Source organism: Cherax quadricarinatus, chromosome 71 (genome assembly GCF_038502225.1).
Source record: "Cherax quadricarinatus isolate ZL_2023a chromosome 71, ASM3850222v1, whole genome shotgun sequence".
In the NCBI taxonomy this organism is placed as follows: Eukaryota; Metazoa; Arthropoda; class Malacostraca; order Decapoda; family Parastacidae; genus Cherax; species Cherax quadricarinatus.
This window is the reverse complement of record NC_091362.1, coordinates 8260793-8284308: the sequence shown is the minus strand read 5'-3', so window position 1 is coordinate 8284308 and position 23516 is coordinate 8260793. Positions and strand designations below refer to the sequence as shown.

The window sequence follows — 23516 nt, the reverse complement described above, 5'->3', positions numbered from 1 at the left end:
GACAGAAAGACAGACCCACAGGTAGACTCAAAGACATACACAGGTAGACAGAAAGACACACGGGTACACACACAGAAAAACACACACAGGTAGACAGAAAGACAGACCCACAGGTACAGACACACACAGGTAGACAGAAACACACACACACAGGTAGACATAAAGACAGACACACAGGTAGACACACACACACACAGACCTGAGAACAGCCTTCCGGTACCTCAGTAAGGAATCGTTCAAGACTTTATACACTGTGTATGTCAGGCCCATACTGGAGTACGCAGCACCAGTTTGGAACCCACATCTGGTCAAACATGTCAAGAAATTAGAGAAAGCTTAAAGGTTTGCAACAAAGCTAGTTCCAGAACTAAGGGGAATGTCCTATGAAGAAAGGTTAAGGGAAATCGGTCTGACAACACTGGAGGACAGGAGGGTCAGGGGAAACGTGATAACGACATACAAAATACTGCGTGGAATAGACAAGGTGGACAGAGACAGGATGTTCCAGAGATGGGACACAGAAACAAGGGGTCACAATTGGAAGCTGAAGACTCGGATGAGTCAAAGGGATGTTAGGAAGTATTTCTTGTCATAGAGTAGTTAGGAAGTGGAATAGTCTGGCAAGCGATGTAGTGGAGGCAGGAACTATACATAGTTTTAAGACGAGGTATGATAAAGCTTGTGGAGCAGGGGGAGAGAGGACCTAGTAGCAGTCGATGAAGAGGCGGGGCCAGGAGCTGAGTCTCGACCCCTGCAACCACAATTAGGCGAGTAGAGGTAGACAGACAGACACACAGGTAGACACACAGGTAGACAGACACACACAGGTAGACAGACAGATACACACAGAGATACAGACATACAGGCAGACAGATACAGACAGGTTTATGTGCAACAGTGAAAACAAATAAAGAGTTTGAGAGTAAGAGCCTTTCTTGCCACAATCTCCAGTGCAAGATTCAGACTTCATCTTAGGGGCCATGGTGAAATTTACTGTCCAGTTAGTACAGTTAATACAGTATGATGCTGCTGATAGGGCAGGGTTACTCAAACTGATGCTGCCTGCATGATGCAGTGCCGCCGCAAGTATCGTCAAATATTGTACAGTGGTGTGCATCAGCCGGCCCAGCCCAGCTGCCAGATGCACGGTCGTAAGTCAAATGGACATACGTCGAGCAGGTCGTAAGTTAGATGGTAGGTGTATTTATTTCTGCGAGTGCAGTGGAACTCTGGTTTTCGTACGGCCCGCATATTGTACAATTCAGATATAGAACACTTTCGAGCGAAATTTTGGTCTGGGTTTTGTACCTCAATCTGGAAATTGTACGTATCACATGCGTCCATCCGCCCGCCCGTGACACCATCAGTCTGGCTCTGTCACTGGTTGAGTAAGCATTTCTCAATTTTTGTGCTTGTTTATTGATTGCAACTGCTAAATAAGCCACGATGAGCCCAAAGAAACATCCTAGTGCCCTATAGTAAAGAAGGTGAGAAACACACAGAATTCAAGAAAGAGATTGTAGAAAAATTCGACAGTGGTGTTCGTTTAGCTGAGCTTGCCAGGATGTATGGGAAGTCGAAATCAACAATCTCTTCCATCCTGGCAAAGAAAGTAGAAATCAAGGAAGCTAAAGGTGCAAAAGGGGTAAATCTTTCAACAGACCAGCTGTATCCCACCAAGGCCGGAAAAGAGGTAAGTGTGCTAACAAAACAGGGATCACAAACCATTGAAGATGTGGAGTTGTTGGTGTGGATGAACGGGAAACAGTTAGCAGGAGATAGTGTTGTGGAGTTGATCATTTGCAAAAAGGCAAGGCAGTTGCATGTGGATCTCCTAAAGAAAATGCCTGGAACGAGTGCTGCTGTTAGTGAATTTAAGGCCAGCAAAGGCTGGTTCAACAGATTCAAGATATGTGGTGGCATACACAGTGTTGTAAGGCATGGTGAGGCTGCAAGTTAAGACAAACCTGCAGCCGAAGAATTCGTTGATGAATTCAAAGAGTACGTAGAGGCTGAAGGATTTGTCCCCCAACAGTGTTCAGTTGTGACAAAACACGCCTCTTTTGGAAGAAAATGCCAAAGAGGACCTATATCACGCAGGAGGAAAAGGCACTACCAGGACACAAGCCTATGAAGGATAGGCTAACTCTTTTGTTCTGTGGTAATGCTAGTGGGGATTTCAAAGTGAAGCCTTTACTGGTGTATCACTCTGAAAATCCCAGTGTGTTTAAGAAAAACAATGTCATCCATGAAGTGTTTGGCTCGAGTGTGAAAAAATACCTCCTGGAAAATAACTTGCCACTTAAGTGTCACCTGGTACTGGACAGTGCTCTTGCTCATCCTCCAGACTTGGAAGACCAATTGTTTAGGGACTTCAGTTTTATAACAATGAAGTTCTTGCCTCCTAACACCACTCCTCTCTGGAGGGATCACTTCAGTATCCTTCATTGCATAAGCCTTATAGGTAAGGCTTGGCAAGAAGTGACTTCCAGGACTTTGAACTCTGCTTGGAGAAAATTGTTGCCAGAATGTGTCCAAGAGAAGGATTTTGAAGGGTTTGAGGTTGACCCTGTCGACATTACGCCTGTTGTGGAATGTATTGTCTTTGGGGAAGTCCATGGGGTTGGATGCGAGTGGCCAGGATGTGGAAGAGTTGGTGGACGACCACAGGGAAGAGCTAACCACTGAAGAGCTGCAAGACCTTCATCGGGAAAAGCAACAGACCACAGCTGAGGAAATTGCGTCAGAGGAGGAAGAGAGAGGAGAATGTGCCTTCTCCAGTGATTAAGGACATGTGTGCAAAGTGGAATGAGTTGCAAACTTGTTGAAAAATATCTCTGATAAAGCTGATACAAGCCATATCTGCAACATGTTCAGTGACAATACCTTGTCCCGTTTTAGGCAAATCTTAGAGACGCCAGAAACAAAGCTCTCTGGACAGATTTTTAGTGCAACGGGTTCAGTGCCAGTATAAAACAAAAGCAGGGAAGTAACCTGAAGTCCTTATGGAGGGGGATTCCCCTTCCAAACAATAAACTCGACTCTCCCCTCCTCGCCTTCCTTAATACACCAACAAGTCTTCAATAAAGGTATGTAATGTTCATTTATCATTAAAATTAATCATTTATATTTATTTCTCACTGTTTTCTGTATGTAAAACTATAGTTATTCTTCAAAAAATGTATTTTTTGTTTATACTATTTTGGGTGTCTGGAACGGATTAATTGTGTTTACATTATTTCTTATGGGAAATATTAATTCGTTTTTTGTACGTTTGATTTAGACCAACCTTCTGGAACGGATTAAGTACGAAAGTGGAGTTCCACTGTACGTGTACATGTTATACAGGCCTAGCTGACACCAGTGACACATTATATAGAAAGCCCCTTGTTATGCAGAGCATTTTGGGCAATTGGGTAAATTTTGTCCACAGGATGCAACCTGCACTGGTCAACTATCACCCAGTTACCTATTTTATGGCTAGGTAAACAGGGACAGCAGATGTCTTAAGGTAACACATCCTAATGTTTCCAGCAGTACCGGTGATTGACCTCCGGACCTCAGTGTGTGAGCTGAGCAATCGAGGTATGGGAAGAATGTTTCGAGTAGGGGGGGCTTCAGCATCCAGCAGGTGGTTGTGAACATGTTAAATAAGAATGAAGTTGAGACAAGTGATTTTTGTTGTTGTGACCACGATAACGTGGTCACAACACAGCTTTTTTGAGACCTGGAGGTGGGAAATAGTGCCAGCATTGAAGCAGCGTCATTTATATTGTGATAGGCCCACACTTCTGGCAAGATGGCCATTGTGGAAAGAAAAGAAGGGTTTAAGTGCTTGAATTAAAGAATTGCATAGGATAAAGTGGGATGGGAGAAATAGGTTATGTTGATGCTCCTGGAATTAATAGGTGTGTTCAGAAGTAAGTTTCTTGGTATCTTTATGTAAATATAAATGGAATTTGTCTATATTGTCAGATTAAGCTAGAAGCTGTCATTGTACTTCAGATCTTTTCTAACTTGGCTTTAAGGTATATTACCCTCATCTCCCAGTATGGGTCCGATGACAGTTGTTAAGCACCTGGGTACCTATTTATTACTAAGCATGGGGTAACAGGTGTAAGGAAACATGTCCACCTCCAACCATTCTAGGATTGAACCCAGTTTCATTTATTGTGAGCAAAGGTGCTACCAATGATCTACGAGCCTCCAAGTGAGAAAATGATTGCACAGTACTAGTACTCAAGTGCTGTCTGTGTCCGACATAATGTACTAGTATGTCCAATTTTTTGTACCTTCAGATTTGCCAACTGCCAGTATTTTTGACATTAGTACAACTCTTGGGTCTTCTTCAATCTGTTCATACATTTGAAAAAAAATGAAAGGCCAGGAGGGTTTATACAGTGTATCATGGTTAACTACACAAGTGATGACTGCATCAGATGTACTGTTCCACCAGATTCCCTACCGGCAAACAGTTTGATGACTTATTCATTCCAAATTTATCATGATACAATGGAATTCAGCCTTAAAATACACTTAGTATATTTAACCCAGGAAAACCCAGTAAGGCCAGTGTTACTTATTTCCATATTCTGAGAAGTAATACTCTCTACAATAATTGTAATATTACAAGTATTCCTTGTACATAACACTATAAGAACCAAACTGGTAAAAAAAAAAATAGAATAATGTATTATACAGTATAGTATATACCATAGATTCCAAGTGGAGGAATGTCGGGCTAGACATTTGCCCATATTTGATGTGGTAAAACAACTTCAGTTACATCTAATATTAAAAGAAACTAGTGTACATAGTGTTAAACATTAAAAACAGTTAAAAAACAAAAAACTAAATAATCATACATTGGGTGAATAAATAGTAAAATGCAAATATTACTGACACATTTAAGTCGCTCCTGCCAATGAATGATTATTTATTCAACTTCAGCACGCTGTAAAATAGTAAGTTTTTATTAAATACCACTCATTGTAGTTTTATTAGATTCAGAAAAATACACTTTCATTCTATAAGAAATTTTTAGTTTTAAAAATCCTCCCCCACTCAGAAATTTTTATTTGAAGGTATGCCACAGTTTAACCCGTAAACGGTCCAAACGTATATGTACGTTTTTTCAACATTTGAAAGTATGTAAAAAAAAAAGTAGATCCTTTTGTTTTTTTACATTTGAAAATGTGTAAAAAAAACGTAGATCTACTTTTGTAGCACTACACGTGTGAACGTAGATCTGCTTGGACCGTTTACGGGTTAAGGGTTAATGGTAATGTTATAGAAGGCATGGTAGGGACATTTTGGAGTGTCTGGGGTAAAGATAGCGAGGTAACAAATTGAATTGCTGTTTGTTGATGGGCTAGTTTTAGTTCTTTAGCCTAGGCATGCCCAGAAATTAAATTTCCTGCAGGTGAAAAAAAAAAATGTTTTACATATTGAAAGTATGTTTTCCAAGTATAACAAAATGGAAAGGAACAAAAATAAGATGAAAACTTGTGATTTTATAGTGCTTAAGTTGGCAAAATATGATGATGTATTGGCAACGGTGGCAAAAATGCTCCAGCATTATTTAGGTTTGAGGTAATATCCTGGGTTATATGGTCTCAGAAAAAAAAATGGACAGGGGTGTATAAAATTTTTGTTTTCTAGCTTTATCAGAGAATTAAAAAAATGCAGAACATCAATACCTGGTCTTTTGATATTTTCTTTTCTTAACGTTTTTAATTTTGTTTGATACATGATTGGTGGTAAATTTTTTATTTACATTTCAGTTAAACAATTTTTTTTTTTTGCAGACTATAAACAGTGTAATCTCTGTTTGTTCAAAATGTTTGTATTAGTAGCAGTAAAAAAAAATCACAATTTTAATTTCATTCTTAAATTCAAATGCAGTAGTATTAACCCTTCGACTGTTTCGGTCATATATATACGTCTTATGAGCCAACGTGTTTGAAGTTGTATATACTAATCATAAATTCTAGCGGCTTCAAATCGAGCAGGAGAAAGCTGGTAGGCCCACATGCGAGAGAATGGGTCTGTGTGGTCAGTGTGCACCATACAAAGAAAATCCTGCAGCACGCAGTGCATAATGAGAAAAAAAACTGACCATTAAAATGCCGACTTTATGGTCTATTTTCGTATAGTATTTATGGTTGAATTCTCATTTTCTTGGTCTCATTTGATAGAATGGAAAACATGTTATAGAAATAAGAGGTGATTTTGATTGGTTTTACTATGAAAAGAAGCTTGAAATGGAGCTCACAATAGGGGAAATGTTTGATTTTTGCCGATGTTCAAAAGTAAACAAATTATGTCATTTTCCAATAAATGTCCAACTAGCCATTCTGATATGCAGTCATGAATGGGTTGATATTATTTATTCAATTATTACAATATTGTAATAATCTGCATGACAGTAAATCTTCTATTTTTTGTTTGAATACAAATTCAAAATAGAAAGCAAGAGTAATATCAGAGGGGCCTGGAGACATGACTGATGAACAAAGAAAATGTTATTTTGGAGTCAGGAATGTCTGCATTGTTCATTCTGGACCCTGTTTTGAAATTGCCATATTTTTGTAATTTTCGTGAAATTGGCCAAATTGCAAATTTCTGACGACGTTATTAGGTAGTTGAAAATCGGTAAATGGGCAGCTTCTTGTATTCAATCAATAGAAAAAATGGAGTTCTAAAGAAATAGCTATGAGTTTGGTGGACTGGAACAATGGAATTAGCCGAAAATAGGGCTCAAAGTGGGCGAAATTGCCGATTCGTAAATATCGCTGAGGTCGCTAACTTTGCGAGAGCGTAATTCTGTCAGTTTTCCACCAATTCTTTTTTTTTTTTTTTTTTTTTTCCAGAAATTTTGCAACACCAGGAGACACCTCAGGATTTGGGGTTGCGACAGTCAAGGAGTTAACAGCAGAACATTGAAAATGAAGTTCTTTCTTTCACCACACCGGCCGTATCCCACCGAGGCGGGGTGGCCCAAAAGGAAAAATGAAAGTTTCTCCTTTTACATTTAGTAATATATACAGGAGAAGGGGTTGCTAGCCCCTTGCTCCCGGCATTTTAGTTGCCTCTTACAACACGCATGGCTTACAGAGGAAGAATTCTAGTCCACTTCCCCATGGAGATAAGATGAAATAAACAAGAACAAGAACTAGAAAGAAAATAGAAGAAAACCCAGAGGGGTGTGTATATACATGCTTGTACATGTATGTGTAGCATGACCTAAGTGTAAGTAGAAGTAGCAAGACATACCTGAAATCTTGCATGTTTGAGACAAACAAAAGACACCAGCAATCCTACCATCGTGTAAAACAATTACAGGCTTTCGTTTTACACTCGCTTGGCAGGACGGTGAAGTTCATGTTCTCTAAAACCAAAAATACCTAGTTATTTTGAAGACTAGGGGTTCCAAATTAAATAACTGTTGGCTCTCTCAACATGAGAAATCGAATGATTATACTTATTGTAAATTGTGCAAATCATTGACTTAATTAGTATAAACCTAGGATGTTGAAAGTAATAAATAGCAAAGGTAAGAGAAAGCATTCAGCTTGGGTGCACTTGTTTGACTAATGCATCAAAGGTTGCCTCTGTAGCAACTGAAGACACAACAAGATTCACACATCATTCACTGATACTTGAATTAGGGAAGTAGCAACCACTCCATGTTTAGTAGTCTGGTAGACAGTAACTGTGCTGGGAGGTACATACTATCTGTCAAATGAGCACAGAATAAACACTTTTTTTTTTTTTTTTTTTTTTTTTTTTTCATTCTGGTGGGATTTCTGATATTTGCTTTCTCTTATGAACAGGCTTCCTGATAGTTCTGAGTCCTGTGATATTTCCTTTACAGCCTAGGAGGCCTGGTCTGAGACCAGGCAGTGAAAAATGATACTCCCGAGAACCACTAATAGATAACCACTAATGAATCTTTATCCAACCAATGCACATACTTTCCAAACACTACTAGTAATGTTAGTTGTACATAATTATTGATCATCTAATCAGTATCATCCAAAGTTTTCAAGTTTCCTGTCATCCTTAGTTTTTTTTTATTCTTTATTAACACAGTGGCTGTTTCCCATCTTAGTTATCTAATGAATTTGACCATATTTAGTACTACTGTATACTGTTTCATGACTTGTAAAGCCTCCTGGGTATTAGTGAGTCTTTTGCTGGCAGTCTTACAGTTCAGTAAGATCTTGTATAGCAAATATGCCAGTCGTCATCTTTGCATTCAATGTATATAGATCAGTTTAGAGGCACACAGCAGTTGCTGTTGCTTCTGCCACTGGTAATTAACAAAATTATAATTGTTTAGAAAATTCTAACAGCTGTAAGTACATGAATAGGTGTACATTATCTTATTATATATAAAATGTTTTAGATACATAATTTGTGAAGTAATTTTGTAATTGAGATCAATTTATTTCAATTTCAGTTTAAAGAAGCTGATCTGAGTCACTTGATGGACTCAAAGTTGCGGTGTGTATTTGAGTTGCCAATGGATGCTGCTTCACAGGCACCGCAAAACAACATTGATGCTTCTCCAGCACCACAGCCACATGTGGAAATAGCCAAGCCATTACCTAAGGTAAGACTGACAAATTGTTACAGGTTGAGAGTTTTGTTGGGGCTATGAATTCAAGCCTTTCACGTAAATTTATAAGCAGGATTTCAAGGAATATAAGAGGCATGTGTGAGCATGTTAGAAGCGAGTGGAGACAAATGTTTTTTTAGGAATATGATGATCATTTGGAGTGTGAGCAAAGTAATATTTTGTGAAGGGATTCGGGGAAACGGTTTAGCCGGACTTGAGTCCTGGAGGTGGGAAGTACAGTGCCTGTACTCTAAAGGTAGGATTTGGGATATTTGTTGTTTGAGGGACATTTGAACTACAGTAGGCCATCATTTACCAAGAGTTTATTTGGCACGATTCGGGTATAGCATGATTGAAGAATTGTGGCACAATTTTATGTAACACATCCTAAAATTAATTTAACATGGTTCAGTTTGCGGGAAGGAAACAAAAATTCACTTTTCCTCAAGTGGCTGCCTTGTTGTGGATCAGCCGGGGAGACCTCCCACCATCCCCTAACACCACCCCACCATCCCAGCATTTATACTTCAAATGATTTAGATAAAGAAAAATTGGATATCAAATTGGGGAGGAGTAGTATGGAAGAGGTGAATGTTTTCAGATACTTGGGTGTTGATGTGTCGGCAGATGGATTTATGAAGGATAAGATAAGATTTCGTTTGGATTTTTAACCCCGGAGGGTTAGCCACCCAGGATAACCCAAGAAAGTCAGTGCGTCATCGAGGACTGTCTAACTTATTTCCATTGAGGTCCTTAATCTTGTCCTCCAGGAGGCGACCCACACCAGTCGACTAACACCCAGGTACCTATTTGCTGCTAGGTGAACAGGACAACAGGTGTAAGGAAACGTGTCGAAATGTTTCCACCCGCCGGGAATCGAACCCGGGCCCTCTGTGTGTGAAGTGGGAGCTTTAGCCACCAGGCCACCGGTTGATGAGGGAAAAAAGGCGAGTGGTGCGTTGAGGTATGTGTGGAGACAAAAAACGTTGTCTATGGAGGCAAAGAAGGGAATGTATGAAAGTATAGTAGTACCAACACTCTTATATGGGTGTGAAGCTTGGGTGGTAAATGCAGCAGCGAGGAGACGGTTGGAGGCAGTGGAGATGTTCTGCCTAAGGGCAATGTGTGGTGTAAATATTATGCAGTAAATTCGGAGTGTGAAAATTAGGTGGTGTGGAGTTAATAAAAGTATTAGTCAGAGGGCTGAAGAGGGGTTGTTGAGGTGGTTTGGTCATTTAGAGAGAATGGATCAAAGTAGAATGACATGGAGAGCGTATAAATCTGTAGGGGAAGGAAGGCGGGGCAAGGGTCGTCCTTGAAAAGGTTGGAGGGAGGGGGTAAAGGAGGTTTTGTGGGCGAGGGGCTTGGACTTCCAGCAAGCGTGTGTGAGCGTGTTAGATAGGAGTGAATGGAGACGAATGGTATTTGGGACCTGACGATCTGTTGGAGTGTGAGCAGGATAATATTTAGTGAAGGGATTCAGGGAAACCGGTTATTTTTATATAGCCGGATTCGAGTCCTGGAAATGGGAAGTACAATGCCTGCACTCTAAAGGAGGGATTCAGGATATTAGCAGTTTGGAGGGATATGTTTGTGTATCTTTATAGGTATATGCTTCTAAGCTGTTGTGTTCTGAGCACCTCTGCAAAAACAGTGATTGTGTGAGTGAGGTGAAAGTGTTGAATGATGATGAAAGTATTTTCTTTTTGGGGAATTTCTTTCTTTTTTGGGTCACCCTGCGTCGGTGGTAGACAGCCGACTTGTTAAAAAAAAAAAAACGTCCAGTTAGTTCCTCTTCTCTGCTACAAGCTAGCTGTGTGTGTGAATTGTGTTTTGATCTTTTAATTGCTATATCTTGTATCTGCCAAGCAATCATGACACCTAGTAGGCATAGCAGTATTGCTGAAAGTGGCAAGAAAAGGTATAAACATTTAAGTCTTAGAATTAACGAAGAAAACAAAGATATTAGACAAGAGATAATGGTAATGAAATGTTAATTTGTACACAGAAAAAGAGGTAAACATGAGTTTGTGTGACTGACTGAATGACTTGACTGAATGATTGAATGACTTGACTGAATCACTTGACTGAATCACTTGACTGAATGATTGAATGACTTGACTGGATGACTTAGACACTCCAGTACAACCATCGCCTTCAGTACCAGAAACTCTACCATCCACCTCAGCCCAGTAGAGCCAGAGCGTAGCTCTCCACTCTTCACAATCATCCTCAAACACCAGCACCCACAATTTAAGGTAAGAAATACTATTATTTTTGTTACATTTGTAGTCTTAACCAGTAAAGACAACAACAGTACATCACAACAATGAACTACAGTTACATATTCACTTTTGTTTTTGTAAGATGTGGAGGCCTAAAAAAGTTGTTTGGCTTTTTTGGGGCTCCCAGGAATGTAACCCTATTTTTCCTACAAGTCCTTTAGTTCATCTAACATGGTTTTACCTACCACAGCATTTTCAGGAACGTAACTATCATGTTAAATGACGGTCTACTGTATCTACCTGCCTCTGGCAAGACAGTGATAGTGTGAATGATGGTGAAAGTGTTTTATTTTTTGATCACCCAGTCCCAGTGGGAGATGGCCAGTGTTAAAAAAAAAAAAAGAGTAGAGTGGTTGAATTCATAATTCATGAACATAATTGGTTAGCCACACTTGAGTTGCAGAGGTGGGAAGTATAATGTATGCACCCTGAAGGAGGGGTGGGATGCTGCAATTTAGGGGGTCATTTGAATTGTGATATCTGTGCACTTCTGGCTAGACAGGTAATGAATGAATGATAGTGTGTTTCCTCTTTCAGGTCACCCTTCTTTGTTGGGAAATAACTTTTTAACTGGCTGTCTTGGACCGAGGCAGGGTGACCTGGAAAAGAAACTCACCATTCACTCTATCACTGTCTTGCCAGAGGCGAGTAAATACTACAGTTCAGGTGTTCCTCCAGACTGCATATATACCCACCCCTCTTTTAGAATGCAGGCCCTGTACTTCACACCTCCAAAACTCAAGTCCAGCTAACCAATTACCCTGAATCCCTTCACAAAATGTTACCTTGCTCATTCTCCAACAGCTCAGGTCCCAAAATCATTGACCTCCACTCCTATCTAACATGTTCACATATGCCTACTGGATGTCAAGTCCCTTGCATACAAAACCTCTACCCCCTCTATTCTTTCCTAGGGTAGCTCCTACTCTACCTTCCCTCCAAGTCATCCTATTTTGCTCAGTACTCTCAAAATGTCCAGACCACCTCAACAACCTCTCTTCAACTTTCTGGGTAATACTTTACTAATTCTGTACCACCTCCTAATCTTCAAACTATGAATTCTCTGCATAATATTTACACCATACATTGCCATCAGACATGACATCTCCACTGCCTCCAACCTCCTCCTGGTTGCAACATTCATAACCCATGCTTCACACCCATGTAAGAGTATTGCTGCCACTATTCTCTCATACATTTCTGTTTTTTTGCCTCCATGGAAAATGTTTTTTTGTTTCCACAGATGCCTCAGTGCATTGCCCATTATTTTTTACTTTATCAGTTCTGTTTCACCTGTCTTTCAAAGACCCATCTGCTGGCAAGTTCATTACCAAATATCTGAACACATTTACTTCCTCCATACTACTCCTTCCAATCTGATATTCAGTCTTTCATTACCTAAATTTTTTGTTACCCTCATTGCATTGCTATTTTCTATATTTGCTTAATTTCCTTTCTGTACATACCCTCCCAAGTTTGTCCACCATCATTTGCAACTTCTCTTCAGAATCTCCCAAGAGCAAAGTGTCATCAAAAAAAAAAAAAAAAAAAAAAAAAACACCACTGTGAAAACTCCCATTTGTATTAGATTCTGCATATTTTAATTCCACACCTCTCCCCAACACTTCTTCTATAGCCCCATCTATAAATATTAAATAACCATGGTGACATCACTCATCCCTGTCTAAGGCCTACTTTACTGGAAAATAATCTCCCTCTCTCCTACATACCCTAACCTGAGCCTCACTGTCCTCAAAATAACTCTCTATAGCATTCAGTAACCTACCTATTCCATACACTTGCAACATCTGCCACATTGCTCCTCTATCCAACCTATCGTGTGCTTTTTCTGAATCTGTGACAGCAGCGAAAACTTTCTTAATATTGTTCACTGTCTGCTTTAATGTAAACATTTGGTCTACACATCCCCTACTCTTTAAAGCATCCTTGTTCATTTGCACTCCTGCTCTCTGTCTTACCCTTAATTCTTTCAATTATAACCCTACCATACACTTTACCTACTATACTCAGTAGGCTTATTCCCTTATAATTTTTTACTCTTTTGTCCCCCTTTCCTTTATATGAAGGAACTGTGTACACACTGCCAATTCCTAGGTACTATCCCCTCTTTCATACATTTATTGAACAAAAGTACTAATCACTCCAAAACTATCCCACCTGCATTTAATATTTGTCTTGACCCCATCAGTCCCAATTGCTTTATCCCTTTTCATTTTTCATGCTTCACATACCTCCACCACTCACATCTGCCTGTTCCTCACTTCTAAAGGATGTTAGACCTCCCTGGCCAATGCATAAAATCACTCCCTTCCTTCTTCAACATTTAACAGCTCTTAAAAATATTCCATCTATCTTCCTATTACCTCCAACTCCCCAGCTAATAACCCTCCTCTGTTTTTAACTGTCAGATCCATTCATTTCCTTTGCTGTCTTAACCTGTTAAATCTCTCTCCAAAACTGTTTCGTACTCTTGGCAGATTTGTTGATTAAACCTCGCCCACTCTTGTATGCTGTTTTTACATTCCTTTACTGCCCTCTTAACCTCTTTTTACTCTCCATATACTCCATCCTCTTTGTATCATTTCTGCTTTGTGAAAACCTCTCATATGCTAACTTTTTCTCCCTTACCACTTCCTTTACCTCATCATTGCATCAGTTGCTCCTCTTACTTCCTGCACCCACCCTCCTATATCCACAAAGTTCTGCTGCACATTCTAACACTCTAATATACATTATTTAGGTATGCATACTAGTCGAAGAGCCCGTCGTAAGTCGAGTCGTCGATAAACGAGTACATCACTAAATGAGGAGGAGGCTGTATATTGAATAATCAGGGTGACATCACACATCCCTGTCTAAGGAATAATTATACTGGGAAATAATCTCCCTCCCTCCCTCCCTTGTACTTATTCTAACATGAGTCTCTCTATCCTCATAAAAACTCTTTACTGCTTTCAGTAACCTACCTTCTATTCCATTCATTTGCATCATCTGCCACATTGCCCACCCCTGTCTACCCAAAAATACACTTTTTCCAGATCCATGAATGCAACAAAAATCTCTCTACCCTTATCTAAATACTGTTCACCTATGTTTCACTGTATACTCTTGGTCTACACACCCCTTATCCTTTCTGAAACCTCCTTGTTCATCTGCAATCCTGCTCTCCATCTTACTCTTAATTCTTTCAATAATAACCCTATCATACACTTGACCAGGTATACTCTACAGGCTTATTCTCTTATAATTTTTACTCTCTTTAAACATTTGTCTTTATTCAATCAATCCCAGCTTCTTTACCCCCTCTTTCATTCTACCTACTGCCTCGTACGCTTCCCTCACACTCACAACTGGCTCTTCCTCACTCCAACAGTAAGATGTTATACTTTCCTGCCCAATGACAAAATCACAGCTTCCCTATCTTCATCAACATTTAGCAGTTCCTCAAAATATTTCCTCCATCTTAACTGTCAAATCTATTTGTTCATGCAACCATGACAAATGACCAAAAACATGAAAGTCGTTTCTGGATTTTGCCCTAGTGAAAGGGACAGCTGGTTAAGCATAAGAGAGGTACTGAAAAGTGAAAACCTAGAAAGCATAAGGAAGTTTCTAAGGAGCTTGTCAGAGTTATACAAAGAGTGGAAAACAGGGGAAAATGAACAAGAAAAGGAGGAAAATGCAAATAGAGGTGAAAACCAAGGAGTGAAAGTAAGAGCAAGAGTAGAAAACGTCATACAGAGCAAGTCGGAAAAGGAAACTGATACATAACATAGCGGAAAGAGGAAGGGAGGATGAGAAAACTAGAACAGGAACAAACGAAAACGAGCAAAGGGAAGAAATTAGCCTAGAAGAAAGTGAACAAGGGAACTCGGATCAGGTGGCAGAACTTATGAACAACACAGAATCAATAAATATAGGTAGTCAGAACATTTGCAGTTACTATGCTAAAGGTATGTGCCTATATGGCAGAGATTGTTGGAATAAACACACCAGAAAATGTGCGAACATGTTGAGGAAGGGAAAGTGGCATTTCAACAAAGAGTGCAGGTACTTCCATCCAGTAATGTGTAAAGCTTCAATGCAGTTCAGAGACTGTTATGACCTGAGCTGCCCAGACCATTATGTAAAAGGAATGCAGCACTACAGAGTTAGCAGAGAAAGGGAAATTAAACAGCTTTCTTTTTTAGACAAAAAGAGATAAGATCAAAACAAAGGGAGAGACAAACAGGGGGAATGGTACAGAGAGGACAGGTGGGCTCAAGGCCGAATAAGCAAACAGCCGTGAAGCCAGTACTGGAGAAACCAGGGGAGTGTACACCAGGGGACATACCAGGTAGTACACCACCAGTGGTACTAATGAAACACAAAGCGAGACAAAACATCCCACTTGGTAATCCCTGCTTCATATTTGCAAATATACAGGGTTTGAAATAAAATAAAAATGACAGTTATGTCAGTGGGCTCCTGACAGAAGCGAATGCCATGTTCGGAGCATTTACAGAAACACATACAAGGGATGTTTTGGATGGAGAGATATAGAAAACTACAAAATGTATAGATGTGATAGAATCAATAGGTCACAGGGAGGTGTAGGAGTCTATGTAAAGGATACTTTCTGTTGCACAGAAGTGCTGAATTCTGTGAATGATATAGTAGAAATTCTAGGCATTAAAGTTGAAAATAGGAACTTGGTAATTATCCTAGTATACAAACCACCATCGGCAACTGCTGAGGAATTCACAGATCAGTTAAGTAAGATAGATAGCTATCTGGATAGGCTAGAAAGTCCTGCACCAAATATTTTACTCCTTGAAGATTTTAATCTCCCTCATATAAAATGGAAGATGGCACAATGTAATGTTATACCAGAAATATCCCCGGGAAGCACCCTGGCTTAACAGGTACATACCAGGGAAATAATGAGGTTTTGTGAAAAGTACTCTTTAAACCAACAGGTAATTGATCCCACTAGAAATGAAAATACCCTGGATTTGATATTCACAAACAACGAGGAACTGATCAGAGACATAACAGTTTTCAAAACTATTTACTCTGATCATAACATCATAGAGGTTCAAACTAGTATTAACTCAGGGGTAGGAAACTGCATCACTAAAGTTAGAGATGGGATGTTCAGTAAGTTTAATTTTAACAACCATAGAATTAACTGGGGAAAAATAAACCAAGAGCTATCAGACATACCCTGGGAATCAGACATGAGCGACCTAAATCTCCACCAGTGCCTAGAGAAGCTGAATACAGAAGCATACAAAGCATGTATGAAACATGTACCATTGAGGAAACCCAGAGGAAGATCAGATATAGAGAGAGAGCGTAGGAGATGGTACAGAAGAAGAAAACGGGTTACTGAACTGCTTAAAAACACAAATATGCTACAACAGAGGAAAGATAGACTTAGCAGAGAGATCACTGAATTAGAGCAAAATCTTTGGATGTCATACCTCACAGAAGTTCAAAGGGAACAAAAGGCCATACAGGATATTGCAAGAAACCCAAAATATTTCTATTCCTACGCAAAATCCAAGCTAAAAACTACCTGTAGAACTGGACCACTACTGAGAGGAGACTCATATACTGATGATGAACAGGAAATGAGTGAAATCCTAAAAGAACCGTATGAGTCGATGTTCAGCAACCCACTAAATGAGGGCAAGGTAGAAAATGCAGAAATATTTTTCACTCCAGAAGAAGGCCGCACAGACCACCTAACTGATATTAGTACAAATCCCATAGATTTCGAAAAAGAAATGGAAAACATGCCCACTCACTCAGCACCTGGACCAGATTCATGGAATGCTCTATTTATAAAGAAGTGCAAAGTACCACTAGCACGAGCCCTCAGTATTCTAGGGGAAATACCGGAGGCCTTAAAGAGTGCAGACATAGCTCCTTTGCACAAGGGAGGCAGTAGAGAACTAGCTAAAAATTACAGACCAGTAGCCCTAACCTCTCGCATCATAAAAATCTTTGAAAGAGTGATATGACGGCAGGTTACATATTTCATGGACCAGCACAACCAACATAACCCGAACCAACATGGTTTTAGAGCAGGACGATCATGTCTGTCACAGCTGCTGAACCATTATGACAGAATTACAGAGGCACTGGAAGACTACCAAAACGCAGATGTGATTTACACAGATTTTGCAAAGGCATTTGACAAATGCGATCTTGGAGTGATAGCGCACAAAATGAAGGCCATGGGCATTACGGGGAAGGTAGGCAGATGGATTTTCAGTTTCCTAACACACACAACACAAAAAGTAGTAGTGAACAGGGCAAGATCCAGCATCAGCGAGGTCAAAAGCTCAGTGCCCCAAGGCACTGTCCTGGCACCTCTTCTGTTCCTCATCCTCATAGCAGACATAGACAAAAAACACCCGGCACACTTTTGTATCATCATTTGCAGATGACACTAAAATAAGCATGAAAGTCAGTACGGTAGAGGACACTGAAAAAGTACAGGAAGACATAAACAGGGTTTTCCAGTGGACAGTGGAAAACATGACATTCAATGGTGATAAGTTCCAGCTGCTTATGTATGGAAAGAATGAAGAACTCAAAAGGAGCACTATATACAAAACTCAAGAGGGTCACCAAATAGAACGTAAGGAACACGTAAAAGACCTAGGAATAATTATGTCAGCGGACCTTTCTTTTAAAGACCATAACAAGACAAAGATCACGACAGCCAGGAAGATGACTGGGTGGGTATTGAGAACTTTCAAAACAAGAGAAACAATGCCGATGGTGACACTTCAAATCGCTAGTGCTCCCTGACTTAGAATATTGCTCAGTGCTGACGGCCCCGTTCAGGGCAGGAGAAATATCGGAGCTGGAACAAATACAGAGATCGTTTACGGCTCACATTGAGCCAGTAAAGCACCTAAACTACTGGGAATGCCTGCAAGTCTTGAACATGTACTCATTGGAATGGAGGAGAGAGAGGTACATGATAATATATACCTGGAAGGTACTCGAGGGCTTGGTCCCAAATCTGCACACTGCCATAACAACATACTGGAGTGAAAGATATGGGAGGAAGTGTAAAATAAACCCAGTGAGGAGCAGGGGTGCGGTGGGGACAAGGGAACACTGTATCAACATCCGGGGTTCCAGACAACATCTTACCAGAAGATATCAGAAACACTGTTGGAACAAGTGTTGAAGCCTTCGAGAGGAAACTAGACAAGTATCTTCACCAGGGGCCAGATCAACCAGGCTGTGATGGATATGTGGGGCAGCAGGCCTCCAGCAGCAACAGCCTGGTTGACCAGGGGAGCACCAGATGAGCCTGGCCCATGGCCGGGCTCAGAGAGTAGATATACTCTTGAAATTCTTCAAAGGTATATCAAATGTAGGCTTTCTCAGCTTATTGATCTCACTCTAACATTTTTTTTTTATTAACAAATCACCCGTTTCCCATCAAGGCAGGGTGGCCCAAAAAAGAAAAACTTTCATCATTCACTATTATTGTCTTGTCAGAGGCATGCTTGCACTATAGTTATAGAACTGAATCATTAACACCCCTCCTTCAGAGTCCCGGCACTGTATTTCCCATTTCCAGGAATCAAGTCAGGCATTCCGGTTTCCCTGAATCTCTTCATAAATGTTAAATTCCTCACACTCCAACAGCAAGTGAAGTCCTAAATACCATTTGTCTCCATTTGCTCCTATATAACATGCTTCTGTCTCACACACGAAACCTCCTTTACTCCCTCCCTCCAACCTTTCCTAGGCCGACCCCTACCCCGCCCTCCCTCCACTACAGATTTATACACTCAGTCATTCTATTTTGTTCCAGCTTCTCTACATGTCCAAACCATCTCAGTAACCCCTCCTCAACCCTCTGAATATTAGTTTTGGTAATCCCACACCACATAATCTCAAAACTATGGATTCTCTGCATTGTATTCACACCACACATTGCCCCCAGACAAGACATCTCCACTGCCTCCAGCCTTCTCCTTGTTGCAACATTCACAACCCATGCCTCACCCATACAAAAGCATTGTATAACTATACTCTTGTGCATTCACCTTCTTTGGTTTCATGGATTAAGTTCCTTGTCTCTACAGACTCCTCAGTGCACCACTCGCCTTTTTCCCCTCGTCAATTCTGTGATTGACCTTGTCTTTCTTAGACCCATCTGCTGACACATCCATTCCCAAATATCTGAATACATTCACCTCCTCCATACTCTCTCCCTCCAATCTGATGTCCAATCTTCCGTTACTTACTCATAACCTTACTCTTTCCTATATTCACTTTTAATTTCCTTCTTTTACATACCCTACCAAACTCATCAACCAACCTCTGCAAATTCTCTTCAGAATCTCCCAAATGCACAGTGTCATCAACAAAGAGCAACTGTAACAACAACTTCGTGTTAGATTCTTTATCTTTTAACCCCACACCTCTTGCCAACATTCGAGCATTCACTTCTCTTCCAACTCCATCTATAAATATATTGAACAACCATGGTGACATCATACATCCCTGTCTGAGGCCTACTTTTACTGGGAAATAATCTCCCTCTCGCCTGCATACTCTAACCTGAGCCTCACTATCCTCGTAAAGACTCTTCACTGCTTTCAATAACCTACCTCCTATTCCATACATTTGCAACATCTGCCACATTGCCCCCCTATCCACCCTGTCATATGCCTTTTCCAAATCCATAAATACCACAAAAATCTCTTTACCCTTATCTAAATACTGTTCACCTACATGTATACGTTTCACTGTGAACACTTGGTCTATGCACCTCATACTTTTACTAAAGCCTCCTTGTTCATTAATTCTTTCAATATTAACTCTATCATACACTTAACCAGGTATACTCAACAGACTTCTTCTTTCAATGCACCGGCCGTATCCCACCGAGGCAGGGTGGCCCAAAAAGAAAAATGAAAGTTTCTCCTTTTACATTTAGTAATATATACAGAAGAAGGGGTTACTAGCCCCTTGCTCCCGGCATTTTAGTAGACTCTTACAACATGCACGGCTTATGGAGGAAGAATTCTGTTCCACTTCCCCATGGAGATAAGTGGAAATAAACAAGAACAAAAAACTAATAAGAAAAAACCTTCACCTCTCTCAGATTCACTCATAATAACTTTTTTTTTTCTCCCAACAAACCGGCCGCATCCCACCAAGGCAGGGTGAACCCAAAAAAGAAAAATGAAAGTTTCTTTCTAAATTTAGTAATTTATACAGGAGAAGGGGCTACCAGGCCCTTGCTCCTGGCATTTTAGTCGCCTCTTACAACACGCATGACTTACGGAGGAAGAATTTTGTTCCACTTCCCCATGGAGATAAGAGGAAATAAACAAGAACAAGAACTAGAAAGAAAATAGAAGAAAACCCAGAGGGTTGTGTATATATATGCTTGTACATGTATGAGTAGTGTGACCTAAGTGTAAGTAGAAGTAGCAAGATGTACCTGAAATCTTGCATGTTTGAGACAGAAAAAAGGACACCAGCAATCCTACCATCATGTAAAACAATTACAGACTTTCGTTTTACACTCGGCAGGACAGTAGTACGTCTCTGGGCAGTTACTGTTTACCAACCTACTACCTAGGAACTTTCACTTTATCACTAATAATGATGTCCCTTACCATGCTTTTGTCATGCAACTCATTTGTTAAGTAAGGCTATGAAACAAATTTTCGACATTAAACGGCAAAATTTGTTGAAAAATGTGTGATAGAATTGGATAAAGGACACTGTGTACTGGCTCAGATTTTAGATCACTAATGTTGGACATTGGGGTGATGCAGCTATGAAAATGTGATAGTGTCAAATACTCGGTCCTTGGTGAAAAAATCTTCAAGGATCTTGGGTGCAATTTCAGTTGAAAAAAATGTGAATCATATTGATGCTACTGTGCCAAATTAACTTTGGCCCCTTCTAACCTCAGCATCTTTACTCAAGGAAGATGTTTCCATTGAAGGCAATTATGTGCATTGTGCATTAATAGCACTACAGAATTATATGTGGTAAAATTACATGCATTCTTTAGCATGTTGTAATGTTATATGCATTCAACAGCAAGGATTGAGTAAATGAGTGTGTGTCTTTGGGTCTCTACTATGGTGAGAGATGGCCTGTGTAAAGAAAATAACCTTAGTTCTCCCTTGAACTGAGCCATCAACATTGAACAATGTTCTAAACAAGAGAGAACAAAGCAGTGTGAATAGTGTTACCATTGGCATTACTCTTCTTATGACAGTTTTCATTCTCCATCCTGTTATCCTGTTATTTTTCTGGTATTTTTGTTCTGACAGGTCATTTGACATTATTATAACCAAGTCTTTTACATGTTCCTTTCATTTTTAGAGGTAGCCCTGTGTTTTGTATTCATTGCTGCATTCATTGCAGAGTCACTTGTTTGCACAGAACTGCTTAATGCCTCAAATGACGTAGTGGAAGTTTTAGCAGTAAAGGTCGAGAACCAAAACCTAGTCATTGTGGTAGTCTACAAGCCTCCGGATGCAACATCCCAGCAATTCCAGGAACAGCTGTTAAAAATTGACCACAGTCTGGAAAATCTTCCAGCTCCTGCACCCAACATCTTGCTCCTGGGGGATTTCAACTTAAGGCACCTAAAATGGAGGAATATAGCAAATAATATTGTTGCAGTAATAACACCAGGAGGCAGCTCTGATGAAAACTCACACTCACACGAGCTTTTAAATCTCTGCACAAAATTCAATTTAAACCAGCAAATAATAGAGCCTACTAGACTGGAGAATACACTAGATCTCATCTTCACTAACAATGATGATCTGATAAGAAATGTCACCATATCAAAAACAATATACTCAGATCACAACATAATTGAGGTTCAGACATGTATGCGTGGAGCCCCAGACCGACAAAATGAGACTAGTCACGAGGGAGCATTCACCAAATTCAACTTCAATAACAAAAACATAAAGTGGGACCAAGTAAACCAAGTCCTAACCGATATAAGCTGGGAAGATATACTAAGCAACACAGACCCAAACTTATGCCTAGAACAGATTAACTCGGTGGCACTCGATGTATGCACAAGGCTTATTCCTCTAAGAAAAAGGAGGAGTAGATGTAAAATAGAAAGAGACAGGCGCTCCCTTTACAGGCGACGGAAAAGAATAACAGAGCGGCTAAAAGAGGTCAATATATCTGAAATGCGCAGGGAGACACTGGTCAGAGAAATAGCAAGCATCGAACTTAAGCTAAAAGAATCCTTTAGGAGTCAGGAATCGCGGGAAGAACTAAAAGCCATAAATGAAATCGAAAGAAACCCAAAGTATTTCTTCTCCTATGCCAAATCAAAATCGAGAACAACGTCCAGTATTGGGCCCCTACTTAAACAAGATGGGTCCTACACAGATGACAGCAAGGAAATGAGTGAGCTACTCAAGTCCCAATATGACTCAGTTTTTAGCAAACCGCTAACCAGACTGAGAGTCGAAGATCAAAATGAATTTTTTATGAGAGAGCCACAAAATTTGATTAACACAAGCCTATCCGATGTTATCCTGACGCCAAATGACTTCGAACAGGCGATAAATGACATGCCCATGCACTCTGCCCCAGGGCCAGACTCATGGAACTCTGTGTTCATCAAGAACTGCAAGAAGCCCCTATCACGAGCCTTTTCCATCCTATGGAGAGGGAGCATGGACACGGGGGTCGTCCCTCAGTTACTAAAAACAACAGACATAGCCCCACTCCACAAAGGGGGCAGTAAAGCAACAGCAAAGAACTACAGACCAATAGCACTAACATCCCATATCATAAAAATCTTTGAAAGGGTCCTAAGAAGCAAGATCACCACCCATCTAGAAACCCATCAGTTACACAACCCAGGGCAACATGGGTTTAGAACAGGTCGCTCCTGTCTGTCTCAACTACTGGATCACTACGACAAGGTCCTAAATGCACTAGAAGACAAAAAGAATGCAGATGTAATATATACAGACTTTGCAAAAGCCTTCGACAAGTGTGACCATGGCGTAATAGCGCACAAAATGCGCGCTAAAGGAATAACAGGAAAAGTTGGTCGATGGATCTATAATTTCCTCACTAACAGAACACAGAGAGTAGTCGTCAACAGAGTAAAGTCCGAGGCAGCTACGGTGAAAAGCTCTGTTCCACAAGGCACAGTACTAGCTCCCATCTTGTTCCTCATCCTCATATCCGACATAGACAGGGATGTCAGCCACAGCACCGTGTCTTCCTTTGCAGATGACACCCGAATCTGCATGACAGTGTCTTCCATTGCAGACACTGCAAGGCTCCAGGCGGACATCAACCAAATCTTTCAGTGGGCTGCAGAAAACAATATGAAGTTCAACGATGAGAAATTTCAATTACTCAGATATGGTAAACATGAGGAAATTAAATCTTCATCAGAGTACAAAACAAATTCTGGCCACAAAATAGAGCGAAACACCAACGTCAAAGACCTGGGAGTGATTATGTCGGAGGATCTCACCTTCAAGGACCATAACATTGTATCAATCGCATCTGCTAGAAAAATGACAGGATGGATAATGAGAACCTTCAAA

The 23516-nt window shown here is 40.3% G+C and overlaps 1 protein-coding gene across 1 annotated transcript in view; it reads left to right on the top strand.

Moving 5' to 3' along the window:
* Window positions 1-23516, top strand: part of LOC128700401 (vesicle-associated membrane protein-associated protein B/C) — a 132118-nt gene that overhangs the window by 49611 nt on the left and 58991 nt on the right. Inside the window, exon 4 of the mRNA XM_053793607.2 lies at window positions 8465-8617. Within this exon, the coding sequence (XP_053649582.1) occupies window positions 8465-8617 (153 nt within the window). The remainder of the gene's footprint in view (window positions 1-8464; window positions 8618-23516) is intronic.